Source organism: Sciurus carolinensis, unplaced genomic scaffold (assembly GCF_902686445.1).
Source record: "Sciurus carolinensis unplaced genomic scaffold, mSciCar1.2, whole genome shotgun sequence".
NCBI classification, from domain to species: domain Eukaryota; kingdom Metazoa; phylum Chordata; class Mammalia; order Rodentia; family Sciuridae; genus Sciurus; species Sciurus carolinensis.
In genome coordinates this window covers 719,452-742,373 of record NW_025920186.1, presented here as the reverse complement: position 1 = coordinate 742,373, position 22,922 = coordinate 719,452, and the positions used below count along the sequence as shown (strand labels likewise).

The following is a 22,922-nucleotide window of genomic DNA, read 5'->3' as shown; positions in this document are numbered from 1 at the left end:
TTGCATATCTGTGTCCAAGACACATCTGTGTTTAATGTATCCATCTGTCTGTGACCATGATTTCTTACTTGCTCACTAATATATTATCAAGATGAATGAGATTTATTCTCTCCTTGTTTGTTAGAGAGTCAGCCACTACAAGAGTGTGCAAGTAAGTATGCCTGGTGTACACATTTCAGAATAGGGCTCATGTGAGAGTAGCTCTTCCAAGGAGTGGTATGCTACTACCAAGTAGAATGTAACTATAAAAACTGGAAGTTTCCCTGTTCTTTTTTTTTTTTTTTTTGACAGGGCATACTTTCATATGTTGATTTTGTTGGCTGACCACTGTGTTTGTGGCAGGGGTTCTTATATTTTTAAAGCTATGTATTGTTGCAACAGTGAGAATGCAACCTGGTATTCCTTCTATGAACAAGGGCACAGTGCAAGAGGGGTCCTTTCCTGATCCTGCCCTGGACAGCATGTTTAGCTGATGCTGAAACATAAATTGGCACTGAAAATGTTTGCAGAATAAACAAATGAATGACTGAAAAAATGAATAACGGATAAGTGAACAAAAGTAGGCACTGGGTTTGGCATGAAGAAACGTATATTTGGAAGCATTTTTGGCTCCTTGGAGAAAAGATGGTTGAGAAGTTCTTAATTGCCCATTAGCCAAAACGAGGACACCAGGATCACACTCCCAATGAGGTCTTTATTAGTTTAGGACAGTGGTCTTTACCCTTTTAGGGTCACAGACCTCTTTTGGAATCTGATAACAACTATGAACCCTTTCTTTAGGAAAATACACATATTGAACATATACACACATATTTGCATATAATTTAATTTTAGGGAGCTCTGAGTTCCTCCCTACCACAACTCATTCATGACCCCCAGATTAAAACCCCAAATTTTGATATATAGAATTTGGCAGTAAAGTGGCAGAATGGAGAAAGAACAGACTACGAACTAGACTTCAGTTACAGTCCTGCATCTGCTTCTAACTAGCTCTGAACATAATTTTACTTCTGCAGGTTTCAGTTTTCTCAGGTGAAAAAGGGGGGTGGATAGGCTTATTTCTACCCAAAGATTCATCTGGTGACAACATTCTGGAGGGAGAAGAAACTGGCAGATTCCACATGAACATCACTCCTTCCACCAAGGTTTCTGTGCAGGTTGCCTCCTTGGTACACATTGCTTTCTTTGTACTCTGAAAAGAAGCCTTCTTTTCCCACCAGGCAGGCTCCTCTGAACTCTTGTGGTACTAATTTTTATCTTACTAAAAAATCTGTAGAGGCCATAGCTCTCTGGTCATCTCACTTCCTCTTCCTTGCATGGCTCCATCATAGATATCAAAGAGGACTTCAAACAGATCACCTGGGCAGATGCGAGGGGGCAGATGTGAGGGGGGCAGATGTGAGGCATGCTGGGGAGGACATCCTGAGACTGCCTATTCAGGTGAACAGATTCTAGCTCATTCACTTTCCTCTTTCCTTTCTCCTGAACTGGCATGAAACAGAAATAAACAGTTGTAACCACCACAGGGAGGAACTCTGCAATGTGTTGGCTTTATCTATTCTCAGTTCTTTGCCAACTAATCCACATAGTACTAATTTAATATTTTCCTTTGTACTGTAACTTTACCATGCTTTAAAAAATAGGAACTTCATCTTCAAATACCTGGTACATTTTATTTAGCAAAAACTTAAAAGCAAATCACTCAAAAGGAATATTCAAATATCTTCAGACAAGCCAGGCATAGTTAATAAATAATTATCACTGTCCCATTCCCATTGCCTACCCCAAGTGCCTGTATCCCATTTTTCAAAATTTAGATTCTAACCTCAACATCCAGGGCTTGCATCGCCTTTACAATTGCCCCACTAAATGGTTATCCAGTCTAATTTTAAATGCCCTAAAATGACCAGGAATTAATGATTTTCTGTGGCAATCTATTGCATCTTTATATAGCCCTAATCATGGGCTCAGGTCTATTTCTCTGTAGTTTTATATCCTGGTGCTACTGGATGAGATTGAAAAGTTAAAAATAATAATGTCTTGAGTTCTCTTTGCCAGGCTTTGCTACAAGTGCTTTCCATATGTCATCTCACTTAATCCTCTCAGCAAACATCACTCAAATGTCAACTCAAGAGGGCGGATTATTTTTTATCTGATTTGTTCACTCTTGTATCTCCAGTCTCTTGAACAGTACATGGGTGATATTAGGCAATCAATATTTTCTGAATTTAAAGACATTTACTATAATTATTACCCCCATTTTACAGATGAGAAAACAGAGATGCATAGAGATCAAGCACTACTGCAAGCTGTAGGGATACTTTAATGAAATCCAAAGGAATAAAGGTATTATGAGGAGGATACCATTTGTGTCAAAGACATTCTGCCTCAGACAACTCCCCTAAGGCAGTGCTCCATCTCGCCTGTTCCTGTGAGGGAGGTAGCCAAAATCTGCTTGTAAGGTTGGATGAAAGTAGTGTCATGGTCCCAGAATGCCACTTACAACTGAGTGGTGGTTATTTAAAATAAAAGGGTTCTCGAGGATCTTGTGTACAGCAGTATATTGCATAAATAACTGTGGCCATGGAGGATGCATATGATTATTTCATTTCTAATTGAAAATTGAGGGGTAAAAGTGGTAGGAAAGACAGGAGCAAAACAAGCAAACACAAACAAACAAACAAAATCCACGAACTAAAACACAAACACTAAAAAAAAAAAAAAAAACCCTCAAAACTTATGAGCTGGAACAATGGAGAGGAATTTTTCATGATGGTTTCTTATATTTTCTCTGGAATAAACTGTACTTCTTTTAGCCTGAGGAGTCTTAATGCTACTTGTTGGAACATTGCTATAGGACTGAACAATGCCCTATTTCAAGTATCATTTTCTTTCTTTCAAACCCTAAGTTCCTTGTGAATTTACATCTTCTGCTGAATTTCACTAAGTGAGAGAATATCATAACTCTTACCTTGGTTTTTCTTATTTTCCTTATGAAGGCCAAGAAATCCCAAGTATCACAGTTTTTTAGTTGACCAGGAGAAATATTTTTGATGAGTGGAATATTTTCTTTGGTAAACAAACAACAAACACCAACTCAAAACCAACCAAATAAGTTTCTTTGGTAAAGTGGACATTAATGTCTTGGTTGGAATTAATTGAAAGGAAAGAACTTCAAGTGTTTGCTGGGATCATTCCTTCTCTCTTTGTAGCAATTCAAAAAATAAAACTTCATGATGTAAAGACTTAAATTTTATGGAAATGTGATTTTGAGATATTTCTAAAGTGTCTTCTCCATGGTGAGGCTAAACCAATGCTGTCAGAGCAATAATTAGTAGTCAATATTAACAAATAATAATTATCTAACAACAAATAACAAATCTTGGCATGCATAGTCCCCCAATAGAAAAAATTCATTTCACAGTCAGAATTTCATAAGCCTTGATTACAAGTGCTGAAAAGAGAAGTTGACAAGTTTGAAAATGCCCTTCATTTAAAAATACAATGTTCTAGGGTATACAGAGACTCAATCAAGTTGGAAAACTACTATCTGTCATAAACCAAAGTTCCACAGTAAGTCATTCTGGTTGACAAAATTGAATGATTAAATTCTCAACAAAATCCACTTAATTGTTGTGTGTGTTGTGTCAGTTTTGTGGAGTTACTTTAAGCTGTGGTGCTCCACCTGGCTGACACTAAATCAATGGCTGATTTAGAACACACTGTTCAGAAAATGATTTAGCAACATGTGATTTAAGAATAAAACCAATTCCCTCTTCAGTTATGTTTTATAAATAATAGCCTGGTTGCAGGCGCCTAGGAGAGAGAATTGATTGAAGATCTATTATGCAAACTTGCCCTTTGTGAGGACTGTACTTGTCCTCAGATTAAAGCTCATTATATTCTTGTTGAGTGTATGATCACTTAGTGTGTCTGCAGGGGAGACTGAACAAGTGTGTAATACACTAGCTATGATCCCCTGCACAGTATTAGGAACTGTATGGAGAACAGTACATGAAACAGAAAGTACAGGTTTAAACTTGGTGTTGTTACATGTGAATCATTTGGGCTTGCTTTTTTTTTTGGCTATTTAGAAAGACAATGGTAAACCTAAATCTCAAACATTAAGAAAGTTCTGCCCTGTGGCCAATAAAGTCCTGTGTTCTATCTTCGAAATATATTCAAGCAGGGGGGTAAAGCTGTCTTATGAGAAAAACAAATTGATCTGCCCTGTCTTAGTCATGCTGAAATGAGGAAATTCTCTAGTGGTATGACCTGGATGAGTTACTTTGTTCTTCTAGGTCTCAGTTTCCTCCTCTGTGGAGGATGGGGAAGTTGTACAGTATGTTTACTAAAGTTCAGAAAGGTAAGATGCTTTGAGGAAATACCACTATTTCTAAAGAAGCTAGATCTTTAAAATGGAAAAATACTGTAGAAGTTTACCTCAAATGTAACTTGGTTTAGCTTCGGTTTTGTAGATTGAAAAAATGTAGGGGTCTGTGGTAGCATATACATCCTCTTCAGGTCAAACCATTTCTTTTTAGATCTATGAACCATTTCTCTTATAGATGTACTACAAGTCAACAGTGTAAATATCTGGACTTGTTAATGTATAGAAGAAGGGCCTGGTGATGAAGTAGAGGGGCAGCAAAAATGGTGTGTTGGGAGACCAGGAAAGTGAGGTTCAGCCAGTTTAATAGGAAAAGTTCATTGCTGTCACTGATAGATTTGTATCAGTGATCACTTTTCCAGTAATTTCCATTTGTTTTCCTTTTGCTCCTTTATCTCCCTGCACTTCTACAAAGTTTCTCAGTGTTAGACCTTAGAATTACTGAAGAGCCTCCCTCCCTTCTATGTCTCTGAGAAGTCATGTCTCAAAGCAAATGCAGACTGGTATTGTAAGTTGGAAGCTATGGCAGATAACCATTTCAGTTTTCATTTTCCTTTTCTTAGTGTGGGCAGATGTTGTTTCTGGGGATCCATGCAAAAATACATATAGGGCAAAACTACAAACAGCTGTACCAGGTGGCTATATATTTTTGTTGTTGTTACAATGAAGACACTGTCTCTAGGTTCGATTAGTCACCTAATTTTTCCCATCATGCCAGGTACTTGGGTTTGGTTCTGTGGTTTTATGTCCCCATAGCCTCCTGCTAAAAGCTGTAACTAACAATACAGACCTATTTGGTGACAAGTGATAAAATATTCCAGGATAGAAGTGCTCTAATTCTGTGATGCTGGAGTTATCATTGGTTTTCAGATGTATTAAACAAAATATACAAGTGTTAAAAGTGTATCATTGGGGAACTATGATAAATTAATTCTCGACAACCAAATTGCCTCATAAGATGATTTTTAAGGGTGATTCAATTTCAGTTTATGAGTGATGGTCACTACCATGTCTGCTTCCAAGGCTCTGGCTTGCTTTTTGCTGATCAGAACTTTCACAAGCATCTCCTTAGGTACTGGGAATCCAGCTGAGATAGCCAAGACCTCAAACTATAGACCCTGGTAGAAGTACTGCTGTGCATAAGTTTTGGAAGCCTTGTTTGGATAATGCTTGAAGCTATTTCTGCCTTGGCAGCTGACCTTTCAATCAGTTGCTTTTATCACAATACTAGCAATATCTGCAGAGTAGATAAAATAGGATCCTGCTCATTAATAAGCTTTCTTCTATTGATCTTAGCTTAAGAAACTCTTAAGTCACCTTGGGTGTGTGTGGATATGTGTGTGTGTGTGTGTGTGTGTGTGTGTGTGTGTGTGTGCAAATTCTTTCTTATAACAACCCTTTTGTTTTAAAGATCGAAAATATGCCATACCCATTACCCCCCTTGTTCTTTACTTTTTTTTGCAATGCCTGTTTCTTGTCCTTAAAAAAAGGGAACGACTTTGAATTTGTTTCATTAACATAATCTCTTTGCTCTTGATAAGACCTAGGGTGAAAATACACCAAACAGACACTATCATACTGTTGTAATTTGGTCAACCACTCGGGTACTATCGATATCCACCATTTCTACACACTCAATTTCCTCCCGGTTTTCAGGATTTTTCTTCTCTTTCCTTTTTTTCTTAGAGGGTGGCAGGAAAGTCAGTATCACAGGTAAAATGGCAAAGCAGTGAAAGAAGGTGACAAATGCTATTAAAAACAAGCACCTGAACAGTGTACAGGTCAGATTTGAAGGCACAGCTGCAAGAGGAATCAGACCAACAATATAGCAGAGGTAACTCTGTAAAATAGCTACCCCATGTACTTCCAGGGCATTTTTTACCCATTTAGTTCTTGTGAAATCCTTGCCCAGAACAAATGTGGATAACAGTGGAGCACAATTGTCAATTGTGTAGTTAATTCCATAGATTAAGCATAGCACAGAAATGCAGTCCAGTTCTACTTTCCATAATGTCATAAAACCTATCACTCCAAACTCCACAGACACAACTGTTAGAGTTATCCAGACATTAATCAGAGAATCTGCCACCAGGAATGCCGAGAAGAAGAGCAGGAACAAAGCACTGATGCAGGAGTTGTGCAGGGGGGCTCCCAGAGAGGAGGCATATCGATCCATGTACACAAAAGATGGATTAAAGACGATGAACTTTACCTTGGAGGTGACCGACAGTCTCCTCAGGGTCTCCAAGAGATCATAGAGTTCTTCTCTGTTTGTTTCCATGGTCTTGGCCACCAAAAACATTCTGGAGGCCACTACATCAACCTCATCATTGTACTTTTTAGAGAAGATGATGTCCTCTTGAAAATGTGAAAATTGGGGGGCTTTCAGGAAGGAATTCCTCAACATGTCTGTGAAATTTTTCTTAGTCAAGCCAGTGGATACATTGAGTTTCCGAAGGTAATTTAAGTAGCTTTCAAACCAGGATATCCGCACAAATCCCTTGGTGTATTCTAGAACGTCTTCTTGGACACTAGTGTTCCAGTATTCTATGGACTCATATATGTAAAACCCAATCACAGGACTGTAGTTGCTAAAGTACTTTTGCTGGGCAGTAGTGTACTCAATGGTTTGCGTCGCAGTTGCTACAATGTTACTAAGGTCTGACCCTTCGCTGACCTGCAGATAGCCCATTAAGGCAAAGGAAATATAAATAAGGTAAAAGAGAACTACAAAAGGCTTGACATAGGTGTTGGTTATCCAGTCACAGTAATAGCGTTTGAGGAAACATACCAATAGGTGACTCTCGTAAGTGTTCGCTTCCTCTCCTTCAGTTGTGTCTTCACTGAATCTGGCTGTCAGGAGAAACCTGTACCATGCCGGCTTCTCCTGCAATACCTCAGGCTTTGGGACTTTTCTACAGAAGATACTATGCTGGTAATTGTTTTCTATGTAGCCAGTGAACACCAGGCTGGAACCATAAAACGAGAGTACATAGAGGTAGTTGAAGAAGATTGCAATACAGGAATTGCAGCAGAAAATCCTGGCTGCCTCAATGTTTGTGAAAGGGCTGGCCCCTATGCCAAAGGTGACCAGGTACATGGCAGTGGTGAGAGAAAAGGAGAGCATGGAGTCTGCATAGACTGCTGCAGTTCGCTCCTTAACATGTTGGTCTTCTCTAGTTTTCCTCCAGGAGGATAACATTTCAAAAGTCCCATATAGTCCATGACCTGAGGGGGGCAGAAAGAGACCAGAGCAAAAGTTTAACGAACTAATCTCTTTTAAGAGGGGAACCAACTTGATCATGGGAAATATAACTAGCCCTGGTGTTGGCAGGTTTGTAAATGCCAATGATTTCTCCTCTGGGGAGATGAACCTGTGCTTGATGAATCGTAAGTGTTAATGGATGTGAACAGGCAGCAGGAGGAGCAAGCATCTTCTTTCATGTTCCCTTCTGGCTTAAGAAAACTGGTTGAACATTTGCCTGTAGAAATTTGAGTAGACCTGTGCCTATGTCTCTTGGGAACTATATACATTAACAGCTTAGGGTTATTGGCACAGTTTGATTAATTGACACTAATCATTCTTTTCTATTCCCATAGGTCTGGCTAGGGGTCAGCACAGAGGAAGGCAGTGGGCAGAGGGTTCTGAGTTAATGCCCCATCACTTCTTTTAAAATTAGCGAAGTAGAGAGCTTTAGTGAGAAAGAGGCACTGTATTTAGTTAGAGTCTTGACAGGAAACTAAATCATAGCCTCTTTTTTATCCTCCCCAAATATCAGGGCAGAAAGTAATAAATCTGAGAAACAGAGGGAAGCAAAATAAGTAGGAACAAGTTTGAATGAAGAGGAAAGGGGGAAGAATATATAGAAGGAACAAGATTCATATGAACTCTCCTTCCTATTTTTAAAAATTAGAGTTCAGACTGAAGGTTTATGACTTGAATTTTGTCTTTAGGGATTTGTTTGATCAATTTTGGTTGTTCGTAGATGACACATCAAGCAGGCAGTGACTCTACTGGTTTCTCTGTACTATTTGATGGTGGTCTCTGTGGGAGAGAGCCAGGTCAGTAACCTGTCTCCTTAACTACTTAGTGCCTCTGCCTCCCTGATTAGTATTCCAGCAACACTGGAATAGCAGAGGTATAGTAAGTATCCATATTCTGACTCAATTCTGCTCCCTGGGAGATCTAACATGACTTCTGCCACCTCTCCTGGCTGGAGCTAGACACTTTCATGTTGTACCTCTCTGGGTTTCCAGGCCACTGCAGCATTGGAAAGCCAACCAAAGTGACCTGTTGCAGTTTTCAATAACTCCTGTGTTGGCACTGGAATCAGCAGATTTAATTTTCTGCTTCCATGCCTTGGCATATTCAATCCCATTATTGAGGATAATAAAACCTTTACACTGTGGTACAATAGTCTTGTTTTTAAAAAGGAATTTAAAATATCCAGCCAAGCATAATATGAGTGAAGTGAGTCACTGTTATCTTGTGTGTACAATAACCAAGCTCACATCTTCCCTTGTGCCCTGCCTGATATTTATATCCTTATTGTGAATTCCTAACCTTGAGCCTGAATGCCTATTTCATAGTGATTATATTGACCTGCTTCCACAGTGGGATTTGGCATTCATCTTAATTTACTAGGAATCATTTTATAGCCACTTTTGGAGTGCAGGTCAAGATTATCAATTTCATAACTAGCACTGTGACCCCTATTAAATTGGAGGCATATAAACTCCCCAGACATGAAGTAAAAAGTGCACTTGTTGACTGGCATCCTGTTGTTAATTATGTTTTAGGTAGTTAATGTCTATTTTCAAGAGAGAAAACTATTCATTAAATCTGTTTCCACTGCAGGATGAACCAACTAACTTCATTAAAAGTAGACCATTCCTTGACAATGAATTGATAAAAAGAGTAAGAAATACCTCTGAGGCATCAGCACTCTGGGGAAACAATATTACCATTTTATATGAACACATGTAGAGCAAGTAAGCTTTGAAAGGTAAAACACACTTCAAGAGGTTGCTGAAATGGCAAATAGTTTTGTAGTGTTTAGTTGCTGGAAACAAGAGTAGTTTAAAGCAAGGCTTTAGTACTTACTCATTAAATATAGTAAGAGGCAAATAGCAGAATTAAAATTGATCATATAGTAGAATTTAAATCTCTTTTGCAGTCCTTTTTAAAATAAGCGTGATATTTTATGATGACCCTTGTTGGAAAATACACTAAGAATCCCTTTCTTTCTTTCTTTTTTTTTTTTGCGGTATTGGGGATCGAACTCAGGGCCTTGTGCTTCTGAGGCAAGCACTCTACCAGCTGAGCTATCTCCCCAGCCCAAGAATCCCTTTCTTACCTCACTGTTAAATAATCTTAGAAGTTAATTGAAAACATAAATTTGAATGAATAGAGCTATTAGATGAGAAGAGAGAGGCTTGAGGGTCCAGAATGAAAATATTCAAACTCAAGGAAAGTTAGAAATAGGCTGTTAATTTGTCTCTTGAGTTCTGTTGCTGCATTTAAAATGCTGGTCCTTCTGTAGTTTGATCTTTTTTTTATTGAGTCCTGACTCTTTTTGCATGTTTTTCGTTCTAGGGTAGCTTCAAAGGGAATTCTAATTTTATTTCTAGGGACTTTTGGAAAAATGCCTTTCCTTCATTCCTCTTGCTAGGTATATGTGTTCAGATCCTCACAGAGACCAGAGCAGGCCCTGAGAAAGCATCTTCTATCTGATCATTCAGCATTTGCTGCTAGTCAACCTTGACCTTGCCACCTAGAAGAGTCCTTTGGATTTCTAGGACAATTGCTGATGCTATAACTGAGCCTTCATCCTGTAGCTCAGTCAAGTGAGGGATGAATGCCAACAGAGCTGCAGGTACCTCTTAGGGATTAACAGCCTGGAGTACCTCGCTGGCACTAAACCTGGCTCACAGCTGGGTATTTATGCTAAGAGTTCAGTCTGTTACCCTAAAGGAAAATGAAACTGAGAAGACCCTGATTCCTGGCTTGGACTCAAAGAGAGACACATTCCAAGAACCCTAGGACATGAGAAATACCCTCCTCATTCTCCATACTATTCGCCCCTCCCCCCCATATATCAAATCCCTGCTCTTCTGGGAATTATAGCTGAATTCCCTTTGGTTTTGGCCTTCAAAAATATCCTTTGAAATGCAAACTTCTCTGGGAAGTGGTCTACTGAAGCAGCTTCCCTTTAGGTCTGAAAAATGGGACAGAGAATGGGAATGGGAAAGGAGTGAAGAGGAAGTGGTGGTGATAGGCATACAGCTCAGTGGTAAAGTACTCGTCTAGCATGTGCAGGGCCCTGGGTTTAATCCCCAGCACTGAAAAAAATGGGAATGACAGGTAAGAGAATTTCATAGAGTAGCTTCTTCACAGTTTTTCCTGTGGTCAGCCTTGGCCTTACTTTTACAGCTACCCTAGAAACTGGGCAGATCAGTCAAGGCAAGGCAGAGAAGAAAGTTTTTGATAGTTTCTGTTCCTTTCTACTTTTCTATCTCAGAGAGTGGGTCTCTTCTTTAGCATTACCATCATCTACAGTACTCTTAACATTGGAGCTGGAATCTAGCAGGCAGGACTCTGAGGTCAAATATTATAAATGTAGGGAAACATACTGCATGTAGACTGAAGATACTTTTCTGAGGTTTGACTATTGTTTCCCTCATTTTAAAAAGGCACTTTTAAAAGTGAAAGTATTACTGTTTGCTTTGCACTCTAGTTTAAAAAGTTTTCTATGAAGTAGGAGCTCTATAAGATTCTCTGTTAAATCTATGGGGCCTATATCATCATCACAAAGCATCAGTTGTGACATATGTTCCAAGTCTGTTCACAAGGATTCCCTGGTAGCTGAGTTTACAGAGATAGGCACGGGAAAGCTGCCTAAACACGAAGTTCCAAGCAGATTTTTATGTTGGTGACCAGGGGCCCTATGGTGGTAATGGAAATCATACCTCATTATCAAAGGGATAGGTCACAGCCGGAGACCTAGAAGTAAAAGACTGTATCATAGTGAAGATTTCAGGACCCATGATATCCCAGAATATTCCTCCTCTTACAGTCATAGTAAAGGCTGATCTGTTGCCAAAGGGAACTGTTAAACAAAATATATGTATTCTATCAAATTTGAAGATAGAGATTTGTTCGTCTTTTAAAAGCACATTCAAGATGTTTTGTTTCTATTTTTGTTACATGGCATGTCTGTATTATTACACACATTAGAACACATGCATATCAGTATGTTTTAAGACACAAACACTCACAGATTCAAGTTCTAGTTATCATGAGTGATTGCTTTGAGGCATCGTGGGCTTTTAGCCAGGCCCTGGAGTAAGGATTGTAAAGCTCTTCACCAATGTTCAGATACAACTTGTATCAGAAATATGATTTTAAGGGACTGAGGTTGTGACTCAGCATTGGAGCGCTTGCCTTACGTGCATGAGGCACTGGGTTCGATTCTCAGCACCACATATAAATAGATGAATGAAGATCCATCAATAACTAAAAAAATACAAAAAAGAAATATGATTTTAAAAAGGAACCTGCTTTTATTAACTTTATTAGAATTAGACTTTGGGACTGTCATCTAGTGAAATCAAATGCTAAAGAATTTAAGCTAATAATTCTTCTTTTCAAAGATTTTTTTTTGTATATTTATGTACAGTGAACTTTCAGGCTTTGCAGCTAATGAAAAGAAAAAGCAACACAGATGATAATTAACACTGCTGGTAGAAGAAACTCAACTCGCTAATCCTCCAGTCACTAAGGGGAACTCTCCAGCATACTCACAGATTAAATATCATTCTTACCCAGACTCTTTTCTGGGGTCTGGCCCAAACCTTCAGGGTTGTTTATAATCCACTAAGGCAGGAATCCATTAACAAATAGTTGAGAGTTAACCTAACTTTACCCAGTAGACATGACTCTGGAAAGTTCTTTATAAAGTGAATTGTGTTTTAAACTTATTTAATGGTTTTGCTATGAGAGGCAGTTGGGGTGATTTGTTTTCATTTGTTTTGTCAATGAATATCCATAAGCAAATTGATCTACTTGTATAACTGGATTTTATAAGTATGGTTTTTCTTCAGGCTTAGATTCCCCCACTTTCCCCAGTCCACATAGACATAGCATAGAGGCTGATTGATGCCTTTTAGTGCTCTGCACATTTTAATCCCTTCCCTACTCACAGGATTTCCTCAGCTTGAAAGGCTGAGAAGATGAGGAGATGAAGTGAGATGGCTGCTGATGGATGATCTCTCAGTTTCAGTTCAAAAACATTTAATATCATGAGACAATGAAGCCATTTATAGAGTGTCTGGGAAGTACCAAATTTTCATACATGGAAATGAAATGACTATATTTTTCTAAAAATCCACATAATATCATGCAGGAGCAAACACTGCTTAAAACATATTTTATTCTTAGGCAAGCTTCACTGAGGAGCTTATGTTTATAAAATTCTTTTCTTTCAATGACATCCACATAAATTAATGATTTTGTTTTTTCAAGAAGAAATTTGAAGTGTATATATGTCTAGATTGAGTAACATCTATTTTCAGTGAGAAGTTCATTAATTGGGTTACATTACACTTTGCCAGTTATAAACATTTACTTTATAAGCTGAATTGTTTGGTTTATCACAGCCTGTTTTGTCTCACAGTTAAGAATAAGAGTAAAGGTGTACTCCGCTTAAGTAAAGACAGATGCTCACATCAGAAGGAATATATGTATCTTATTCTTCTTGAGACTTGAAACATTTTGATAATTCTCATCATGGAACTGAGTTTGAACTGAGAAATGATTTTCCTTCACTAGATTACTGCAAATAAAAGTCCAAGAAACAAACTTGCTAATAGATCTTCCTTGTTTAAAGATGAAGTATTTAAATACTGTATGTATATGCATTATATAAAACCAGTGTGTATAAATATGCCCCATAATATATGTTAGTGGCTATTGTGTAATCACTTTTCATATAGAAGACATATAATATATAAATAAATGTAGATATGGCATGTTATTCAAGCATATTTTATATATTTTCATATAAAATTCTTGAATATATACTATACAATATATAGAGAAATATGTGGTGTTTATATTTAAACATTCAAACTATCTACTGCATAATATATATTATAAACTCATTGTATAAATATAAATGAATAACATAAGGTAATTACATATATTACATATGACACCTAATATAGCTAATGTGAAATATAATATATATTATGCACAGATTACACACACATACACATGATGAATAGTAGGCTGGTGTGAAATTTATTTTACTGATGAGGCAGAGCAATGTTAATGCTGCCACACAAATCAATTCAGAGAAGGGTCTAGAATCCCTTTCTTTGGTTCCATTTGTCTACATTTTGTTTTTTGGCTAATAGTGACTAGGTGAAATTCAGGATTTCTTGATAATGACTGAATTTTCTTGGATTGTGAGCTCCTGTAGACACAACTGATGAAGACTGCCTAGCTGTGATTTTCTGAGATTCTTGTCCAAATGTAGACAGTAGGTATTTTTCCTCATGGTCTATTTTTATCAGCTTAGTGCCCTGATATTGCCTTCTGCTGCATGCATGGCTGGCCTTCATTATGTTGCCACTTCCCCATTCCCTGAGCAAGACCAGGTACACAGACCACCCAGAGAATACCTAAGAGACCTGGGTCAAAGACAAAATGCCCTGGCATTCTACCTAATTGAATTTTGCCTCCTTGGACCTCTGCCCCTGTCCTGGTCTTATTTTAGTTTATGTTTAGGAATGGAACAATAAACCTTGTTTTGTTCTATTTCCCCAAATTCATTTCTCTCCACCATCCCCTCACCATAATATGATTGGTAGAACATAAGAATAAAAGGGTGAGAACTAATCACAAAATTAGATTACACAATCTCTTTGTAAATTAGCCCCAAAGAACAATGGATCATTATAAACAAAGATAGGAAACAAACCTTGAAAATATTGTATCAATTTACTCTTATTTTAAACCACATGTACACAAAAGTATGAACAACAAAACCCTTATAAACTTTTTCCCCCTAGACACTACTGATTTATACTTCATATTTCCATGGCACTCTAATTGAGGACTTTTCTGTCATTCAGATAGTCACATTGTTGCCAAAAATGGATTTTTACAATCATATATTAGGTTGAACTATATGAAATTATCAACTTTGTAGTTCAGAAATGGTTGCGTGTTGGTACCAATTTTCTAGGTCAAAAATGGATGGATATTGTTAATTTCAGATGATTCAAATTTTATTATTATCTGGCTGATCACCCCACTGCCTGCCCATCTTTCTCTTGACTTTAGGAATATATAAGAATATAAAAAAACTTTCAAATTTGCTTGTTTAGAGTAAAAATATTTGAGTGTTCCAGTTTTTCAGGTGGACCTGAATTCTTACATAAGAACTTTTAGCCCTCCCCTTTTCGGTACTGGGGATTGAAACCAGAAGTGCTTTACCACTAAGCTATTTCCCCAATCCTTTTTTCTATTTTATTTTGAGTCAAGGCCTCTCTAAATTGCTGAGGGCAGCCTCAAACTTGTAATCCTCCCTTGCCCTAGCCTCCCAATTCACTGGATTACAGGCATGCACCACCATGGCTAGTCCCAACCTCTTTTTTGAGTTCCTCATGCTGCATTGTATTTCAAGTGGCATCATATGAGAACAAATCCTTGAAGAATTGAATCCAACCTGACTTCTATTAAAAATACAGATAATTTTAGTAGACATACATAACTGGAAGAAGTCAAATTTCCCTGCTATTATTCTTCTTCTCCTAGTACTTAATCCATATTATTTTTTTCTTTCACATCCTTGAATCTGTGTGGATTGGTTGGATAATTAAGAAGGAAGAGGGCACTCTTGGACATTTATACTCTTCCAAATTTCCAAACATTTTGAAATGGCGCTTGAAGGGTATTTTTTGTCTTATCTGATCTCCAGGGTTTTGTATCTTGATAAATGCAAAGCAACCCTTATAAATTAATTACCACTTAGGAACTAATACTCAAACTATCTTTTACCATGACTTCAGTTCTCTCCTTTTAGCAGCACAGAATGTACATGAAGCAACAAACTTTCCATATGCACAGGGAAGAAAAATCTTCCTTCTGTTCCTTCTATATTCTCTAACATTCCATTCCTTTCCTGATTTGTGTCTGATCAGCAAAGCTGTGGAAATAGTATGCCTATAAGGAGAGCTAGCACATACAAAACCTATGCCAATTTCTTAAATCATACCCAACTGGAGAACAATGATGTAAATTCTCATCCTTTAAAGGAAATTCTATAACAGATTAAAATGATGAGTGTCATATATTTACACAGTAAGTACTTCAGTACTTCACTACCTGATATCAATATAGTTTGGAAAAAAGGAATGTGATTTTATGCATGATATGGAGTATAGACAAAATAAACTCTTCTCCAAATTATAGTAACTAAAAAATGTCAATGAACATTTATAATACTGTAGACCTTTTAGGATTTCAGCTCTAAATAAACTGATGTGACTCATCTGGACAGAGGTTTTGGCAGAAGTGGGATTGTCTAATATGCATGACACTGATTAAAAACATTCTAAATCATGATGTATCTATGCTTACATCATTGCCAAAATGATTCATCTGTGTAGGATATATTCTTATTGCCAGAGATGTCACGTATCATCTTGGCTAGAAACACACAATCATATCCCATTATGGTGAACTCTCAGAGTTTGTCCAAATTCTTCTTCTGGAATTTTGTCAGATTAATACTGCATAACACACGTGGTCTTAAAATTTTCCATTCTAAATCTATTGCCATTTTGGCATGTGGCTGAATCTGGCCTTATGTGACCAGCATCACACTGAGACTGTTGAATTTTAAATGTACAATGTTTATCTATTATAGACCTATTGACAGCCAAGAAAATGTCTACATTTGAGAATTTTTCTAAGATATTTTCCCTCCTAAATGAGATCATAAATATATTTGATTTGATACTGTATTTATATAACATACTAAAAATCAAGAAATTTTGCTTAAATCTGCTTAGATTAAGCATAGAACTTATTATGTTATTGTCAAGCAAATTTAAGTATGGGGAAGTTAATTGACTTGTATAAAACCCTTACCACTGCATTACTTCTTGGTCATTTGAACTATTTATTGACATTTTAGGACAGATCATCAAAAAACAAGTAAACATTGGCCTTAAATACAACATTTATGAATCTGCTCTTGCTTATATTTCATTTTACAATCATACTCCAAGAATGAAGAATTTATCTGAAAAATCCAGAAGAGCAACCTAAACCCAGGCACTGTTAGTTTTATGAGCATATTAACACTCATTACATCACACAAAGTATTTATTGCAAATGGGCCATAGCTACTAAAATGTATAGCTTCCTTTCACGTTGTGACTGAGTAATTTGAGAACTCTTTGGGTTAAAAATGTACAGAAAGGTTGCACACTGATTGTCAGCAGGGAAAACTGCCATCACAATCAATGCATGTAACATTCCTCACAAATTGCAAACAAGGGAATATTAGGCACCTGCAGTGCTTGTTCTTTCACTACAAATGCCTGATTTTTCTGAATTGATGTAAAGTTCAGTGATACTTGGTCTCTGAAGAATTGTGGAGCTACTTACTATTTCTGGACTTGTTTTTAAAACGCTCCTGTGCTAACAGCATCATTCCATTCCACTATCTCTTACTTCCTTCCCTGATCCAGATAGAGCAACTTATGCTATGATCACTGTGGCTTTGCTTTGACCATTTTCTGTGTCAGGGATTTCCTGTAGCCCTTCAGAGTGAATACACCATCACCGCCACGTTCAAACATTCCCCTGAGTTCATAATAGGAATAGGAAAAAATCTGTGGCCTTGCAGCCCCAGCAACCCTACTGATGCCTCACATGTTGCATATTGTTTTTTGTGTTGATTTTTACTTAAAATATTTCAAGCTACTTCAAAAAATACAAAGATAAGTTGTAAGAAGCATTATATACTGAGATTTATTTTATATAATAAAATTAATGTTAAGAAGTTTGGAATACAGCTATTTTATGTTACTTAAATTAATTCTAAGAAACTTTATAATTTTATTTTACGTAGTACATTTAATTTTTAAGAAGTTTTAAATATTGTAATGTGTTTTAGGCTCACTGGTAACAACCTGGAGTGTCATAAAGCCAGCAGCAATAGTCCTTTTTCTAGCTCTGACAGTCTTTTTCCCTCACCTTAAGAACCTTACTATCTCCCTTCAGTCCCCCACCCTTTTCTTATTCCTGTTTATCTTCCTCCTGCAAAAGCAACAACAAAAACCACTATTTTTAAAATGAAAAGCTAAACTCCTTCTACCTCCCCCCAACCACTTAAGCATGTGACTAATCATGAGCAAAGCATCTTAATTTAAACCTTGAGTCAAGTCTCTGTGGAAGCTACTAATACTCAGTCCTACTCACTCTTTGAGGCACCTCCTTGTATTCCAGAATTGACTCACATAGTCTTGGGATTATTTTAAAGAAGGAAGTTATGCTGCTCTCTTAACAGACTGAACTCAGGAGGAAGTATTGCAATCTTGTTCTCTGTTGTTTTTGGCAGTGACAAGTAAACCGCTCTAGCAAATTCTCAGATTGCTTAGTCTTCACACAGTGCCCCACTTTCCACAAAAGCTACTAGTATATGTTTATTGACTAGGTCTTAATTCCCTCAGGCCACAGAGCACAGAGGGCAGAATGTAATTCTGTGGCCTTGCAGCCTCACCAGCCCTGCTTATCATTTAACCATAATGCAGTTGAGATTTCCTGAGCAAATTCTTTTCTACTACTCCAAAATAGGGCAGAAGGCATACTAATGAACTCAATCATGGTTATTTCCCAGTCAACAAAAAAATGCCACTTCATTTGTAATGTTAGTATCTGATTTCAAATGACATTTTAATTTTGCTAAAGGAATTGATGAGAAGTTGACACAAAAAAGGGAGAATGCTAACTTCTTGAATCCTTGGCCTATATAGAACTCTGTTATCAGGCTGGGTGGACGTCATCTCTGTTACTGAATGGACAAAGCAACTAATGTTATGACCACAGTGGCTTTGTTTTGACTGTTATCTCTGTCAGGGAATTCCTAAGGCCCCCTAGAGTGAACACACACTGGAAACACACCATCACCGTTACTTTTAAAACATTCTCTTGAGTTCATAGTAAAAACAGGGGAAAAAATCCCTTTCTATGGATGTCACATGTTGCTGTCCTCTGTGTGCTGCTCACATCCACCCTATCCATAAGGTGGGGAAACTGCTGGTAGCATACATTATCAGTGCCTAACTCTAACCCTCCCATTCACTGTTTTGAGCTTATTGAAAGCTTCTTGCTAGAGTCAACTGGGGCTTTCTTTGGCTGCAGGAGTGTGCTTAGTCTTTCTGGGGAAGTGGTGAAGACTTAACTACCCTGGGGAGCATCTCTCAATGAATCACACGTAGGGTTTCTGGGTAAATATTCCAGTTTCCTCATCCCTCAGGGGAGGACCTTTCTTGAGGTGTGTTCTACCATTTCTCCCAAAGGTCTCCAGCAGGAATGAGCCACAGGTGCCCAGGAGAGTAATCTGATCTTCAATCTGAACTTTCTGCCTTCCTGTCTCACTTTGTCATTGCCATACTGGTGCTTTCTGGGCCTGCCTCCCAAATAAATGACTTGTATCTGAATCCTTGTCTCAGGGTCTGCTTCTGAGGAAGCCCAACCTAAAACACTGGGGCATAGAGAAGATTAATATCTGCTAAATGCACACAGCTACCTAATGGAAAATCAGGGCTGGAACCCAGGTCTTTCCATTTCTGGCACATTTCTGGCCAGATTAGGTTGCTTCTTACTGATGACCAGCACCTTTTGGAACTGATCCTAGGACTTCTGGGCACAATGAAGATACAATAAATGAAACCAAATTGTTATATGGCTATTCTTGATCTTTTAGGGACCCAGTTAACACCATCAACAGGAGAAAACAGAAAAATGAAGGGCAGTAATTACCTAGCATGACGAAAGGGACTCCCAGGAAGGTGGAATTGTATTTCCCACCAGTAAGATTGATGATCCCAGCTGCAGTGAGAGTGGCTAGGCTTATGGTTACCAACCCAAGCAGGCCTAGCCAGGGTTTGCTGCGGACGCAGTCCTGCATAGAGCAGCAGAGGATGGCCATAGTGACTACCAGGATCAGGCTGGTGACCAGGTAACGTTCTGACACACGGCTGGTCTTCTGGAAATCTTCCCTCAGTGATGAGGATGTGTAAGGGTACATTTTGACTTTACTGTTGTATTTCTGGAACAGTCTGACAGTGTCGCAGAAACTGGACTCCCACCTCTCAGCCACCATGTCATTGAGACTGTTGATTGACTGCAAGTAGTAGGTGAGCTGAATGGCCTCTGCAGATTTCACCCGATCCTTGCTGTGCACAGTGACACCCCCAAGCTGGTGCCCATTGTATACGGCCCTACCATCCTTTAAGTGGGTGATCGGGTATGTGATAGCAAAATTGGTCCGATTCGTAGCCCGAGCATTCTTTAACTCTTCCAGGACGTGTACTATGTCATCCACGATGCAAGTCTTATCATTATTCAGGATACATATGTGGGCAAACGTGTAATTAAAACCAGGTCTTGGTACCTGGATCTTGGTCACAGCAGCATGCAACTATGGGGAAAAAAATGACAATTAGTGTTTATTACTAAAAATTAGACATTAAGAAGTGACATTACTCTATGAGTTCAAATATTTCTCTTGCGTTTTTTTTTTTTCCGAGAGGAGAGTCGTTTATTCCATCTGAAAGCCAAAGTGTTCAAATGAAAGCCAAAGCGTTCAAATGAAATGTTGAAACCTTAGATCTGAAATAAGTAGAAGGAATGCAAAATATATGTTTGACCAATGGTTTTCACAGTGTTACCCCTGAACCAGCAGCATCAGCATAACCTGAGAGCTTATTAGAAATGAAAATCCTCGGGCCCTACTCCAGTTCTAGTAAATCAGAATCTCTTGGGGTAGAGCCTAGGATTTGGGTTTTCACAATCCCTCCAGGGGATTCTGATGCAGCTAAAGTTTGACAAGTGTTGCATTAAAGCACCAGCATTATTTCTGCATGGTCTTTACTTGTGACCCAATTGGTCTATAATATTTAACAATCTTATAGGTCTCCTGTTAACTCTTCCTCTGGAAAACGTGACTTAAAAAGAGAACTAAGGTATAATTCTGAATGCAGAGTTCCTCTGCAGGCCAGGCCCCTGCTGCCAATTTGCAGGGCAGCTAAATAATCTCCTCATCTAATCACTCTATACCATAAAAGATAAGAATTTCACCTTGAGAGCCCTTGTTTTCTTTGGCATTCCTTGTCTGCATTTACGGTTAGGGAGACAAAATTGAAAGAGGCTGGCTGGTATCACAGCAATGATGTTAAAAGAGCACAGTGAGATTTACTCTACCCTTTGCCTCCTGTCAAATTTACTATACCCAGATACCATCTGTCTACCATCAAAGTACATATGAGAATATGAACATTAATTGAATAGCCCCTACTGCACAGTTCTAGGTCCTTTATGCAGATTAGTTTACTCAGTTCTTGCAGATAACTATAATGTAGCATGAATACTAGCCTTATCTTACAGATGAGGGAATTGAGACAAAGAGAAGCCAAGTCACTTGCTAAGGTGTCACACATAGTAAGAGGCAGGACTGGGCTAAATCAGGCAGTCTGGCTCCAGAACCTGTGCTATTTTAGCCCCTCAGCATACACTCTAGATTGGCAATGCCAGCAGCTGAATAAGGGTTCTTGCCTGAATTTGTGCTTTTACTGCCTTGCCCCTAAAAAATCACAAGTGTCTGAGTTCAGATATGTAGGAATATGTGTAATTTAACTGTGTAAAATGAGAAAATAAGGGTGTGGTGGTGGAGGGGGAGTGACTTAAATGAATTACTACTATGTGTTAGTGTTACATACCTTAAATTCTCTCAACAATTAATTTTGCAGTTGAGAAAACTGAAGCTTGAGAAAACCATAGAGATAGAAGTAGTAGGGCCAATTGCTGTCTTTTAAAATGTTATCATGTAACTGTTTCAGCTGTTGATACCTACGTGGGCCCCCAATTTAACTGTTTTGACTAGCTAGCTAGTTATTCTCATGGTGGCTTTGCCTTTTCTGTATAAAATGTGTCCAGTCTGTAAAATGAAGTTAGTGGCAGATGCGTAGTTGAGTGTTAAGTAAATGAGTGCATCTAGGACTGTGTCTAGCACCGAGTAGACCCTTCCTTAAATGTCTCCATGACTTGGATATATTTTCTCTCAAATATGTTTTGGATGGGTTATCTGTTAAGACATCTTGCTGTGCGTGTGTTCGGGTGAGTGGGATATTATGCTTTTTTGAAAATGTTTGAGGGGCACCAGCTGTCAAAGTCTTTTAGTTAGCAAAGGCAATGAGCTGTTAATCCAAATTCTCAGTGTCCCCTTCCCCCATATCTCTTCAAGAGTGCCAAATTTGAGGTTTAGAAAATATTTTATTGTATTACGTTTAGCTGAAATATTTTGGTATGTCTGTCTCTGTCTCTGCCTGCCGATACACATACATCTCACAGAGAAACCTAGGAGGCTATTTTCACAACCCTAACTTTTTGATGTTTGGGTTTAATGGTCAGCAAAATGTCTTCCAGTGGATTTTGGCTGAAAAAATGTGTTTTCATCTATTCTTCTCTAAGAATGCTCCAATCAATTTTGATCAAAAAATTCCTGGAACTGGGGATGGATTTATATATAAATATCTTAGTGGTGGAGAACTTGCCTAGTATGATCAAGGGCCTGGATTTGATCCTCTGTACTGAAAAAAAGTCTAATTACAAAAATTTTCAAGATGTACGTGGTTATTTTGGAAGAAGGAAGAATGAAGAAGAATTTAAATTTAAATATGAGGGATTTTGATTAGTGTTAAAAGAAAGACTTTGGGGAAAGATTCAGAATAGACTAGAAAAGGAGTGGTATTGAAAGCATGCATATGTGTAATATTTAGTGCATTGTTTGTTCCCATGAACAGTGTAATAAATCTCCCTTAGAGTGATTACCAAATATGTCAAGAGAAAAAAGATTGCCAAATAAGATGGTGTTAAGCCACAGGACTGAACCCAATTATAGCAAAGGGATATTTTCCATCCATTCTCTAAGGTGACCATGCCCTGCTGAGTGGGGAGCTGTAAACTACTCAGTGATCTACTAAGTCTGTAGATCTACTGCTATGACCCCTGGGGCCATACACTGAAGTACACATCATGTTCACCTCTGTACTATCACAGAATAGGAGGGAGTCTTGGAAAATGAGAACCTTACTGAGATGTGAGAAGGAAGATTTCTTAACTCTCAGCATCAGAGCTGCTGTGTATGAGATGCAGCTGCATTGAATATCCGATGGAGTGGTGGGTAGGATGTGTGTCACTTTTGCTTCTGAGTGGCAGGGTGATGCAGAGTGA

The 22,922-nt window shown here is 38.2% G+C and overlaps 1 protein-coding gene across 1 annotated transcript in view; it reads right to left on the bottom strand.

The window, feature by feature from the left end:
- Positions 1–200: 200 nt before the first annotated feature.
- The window catches only part of Ptchd1 (patched domain containing 1), a 55,415-nt gene continuing 32,693 nt past the window's right edge, over positions 201–22,922 (bottom strand). Inside the window, exons 2-3 of the mRNA XM_047537823.1 lie at positions 19,452–20,112; positions 201–7,618 (exon numbers count right to left, since the gene is read on the bottom strand). Coding sequence (XP_047393779.1) covers positions 5,964–7,618; positions 19,452–20,112 — 2,316 coding nt within the window. The 3' untranslated portion in view covers positions 201–5,963. The remainder of the gene's footprint in view (positions 7,619–19,451; positions 20,113–22,922) is intronic.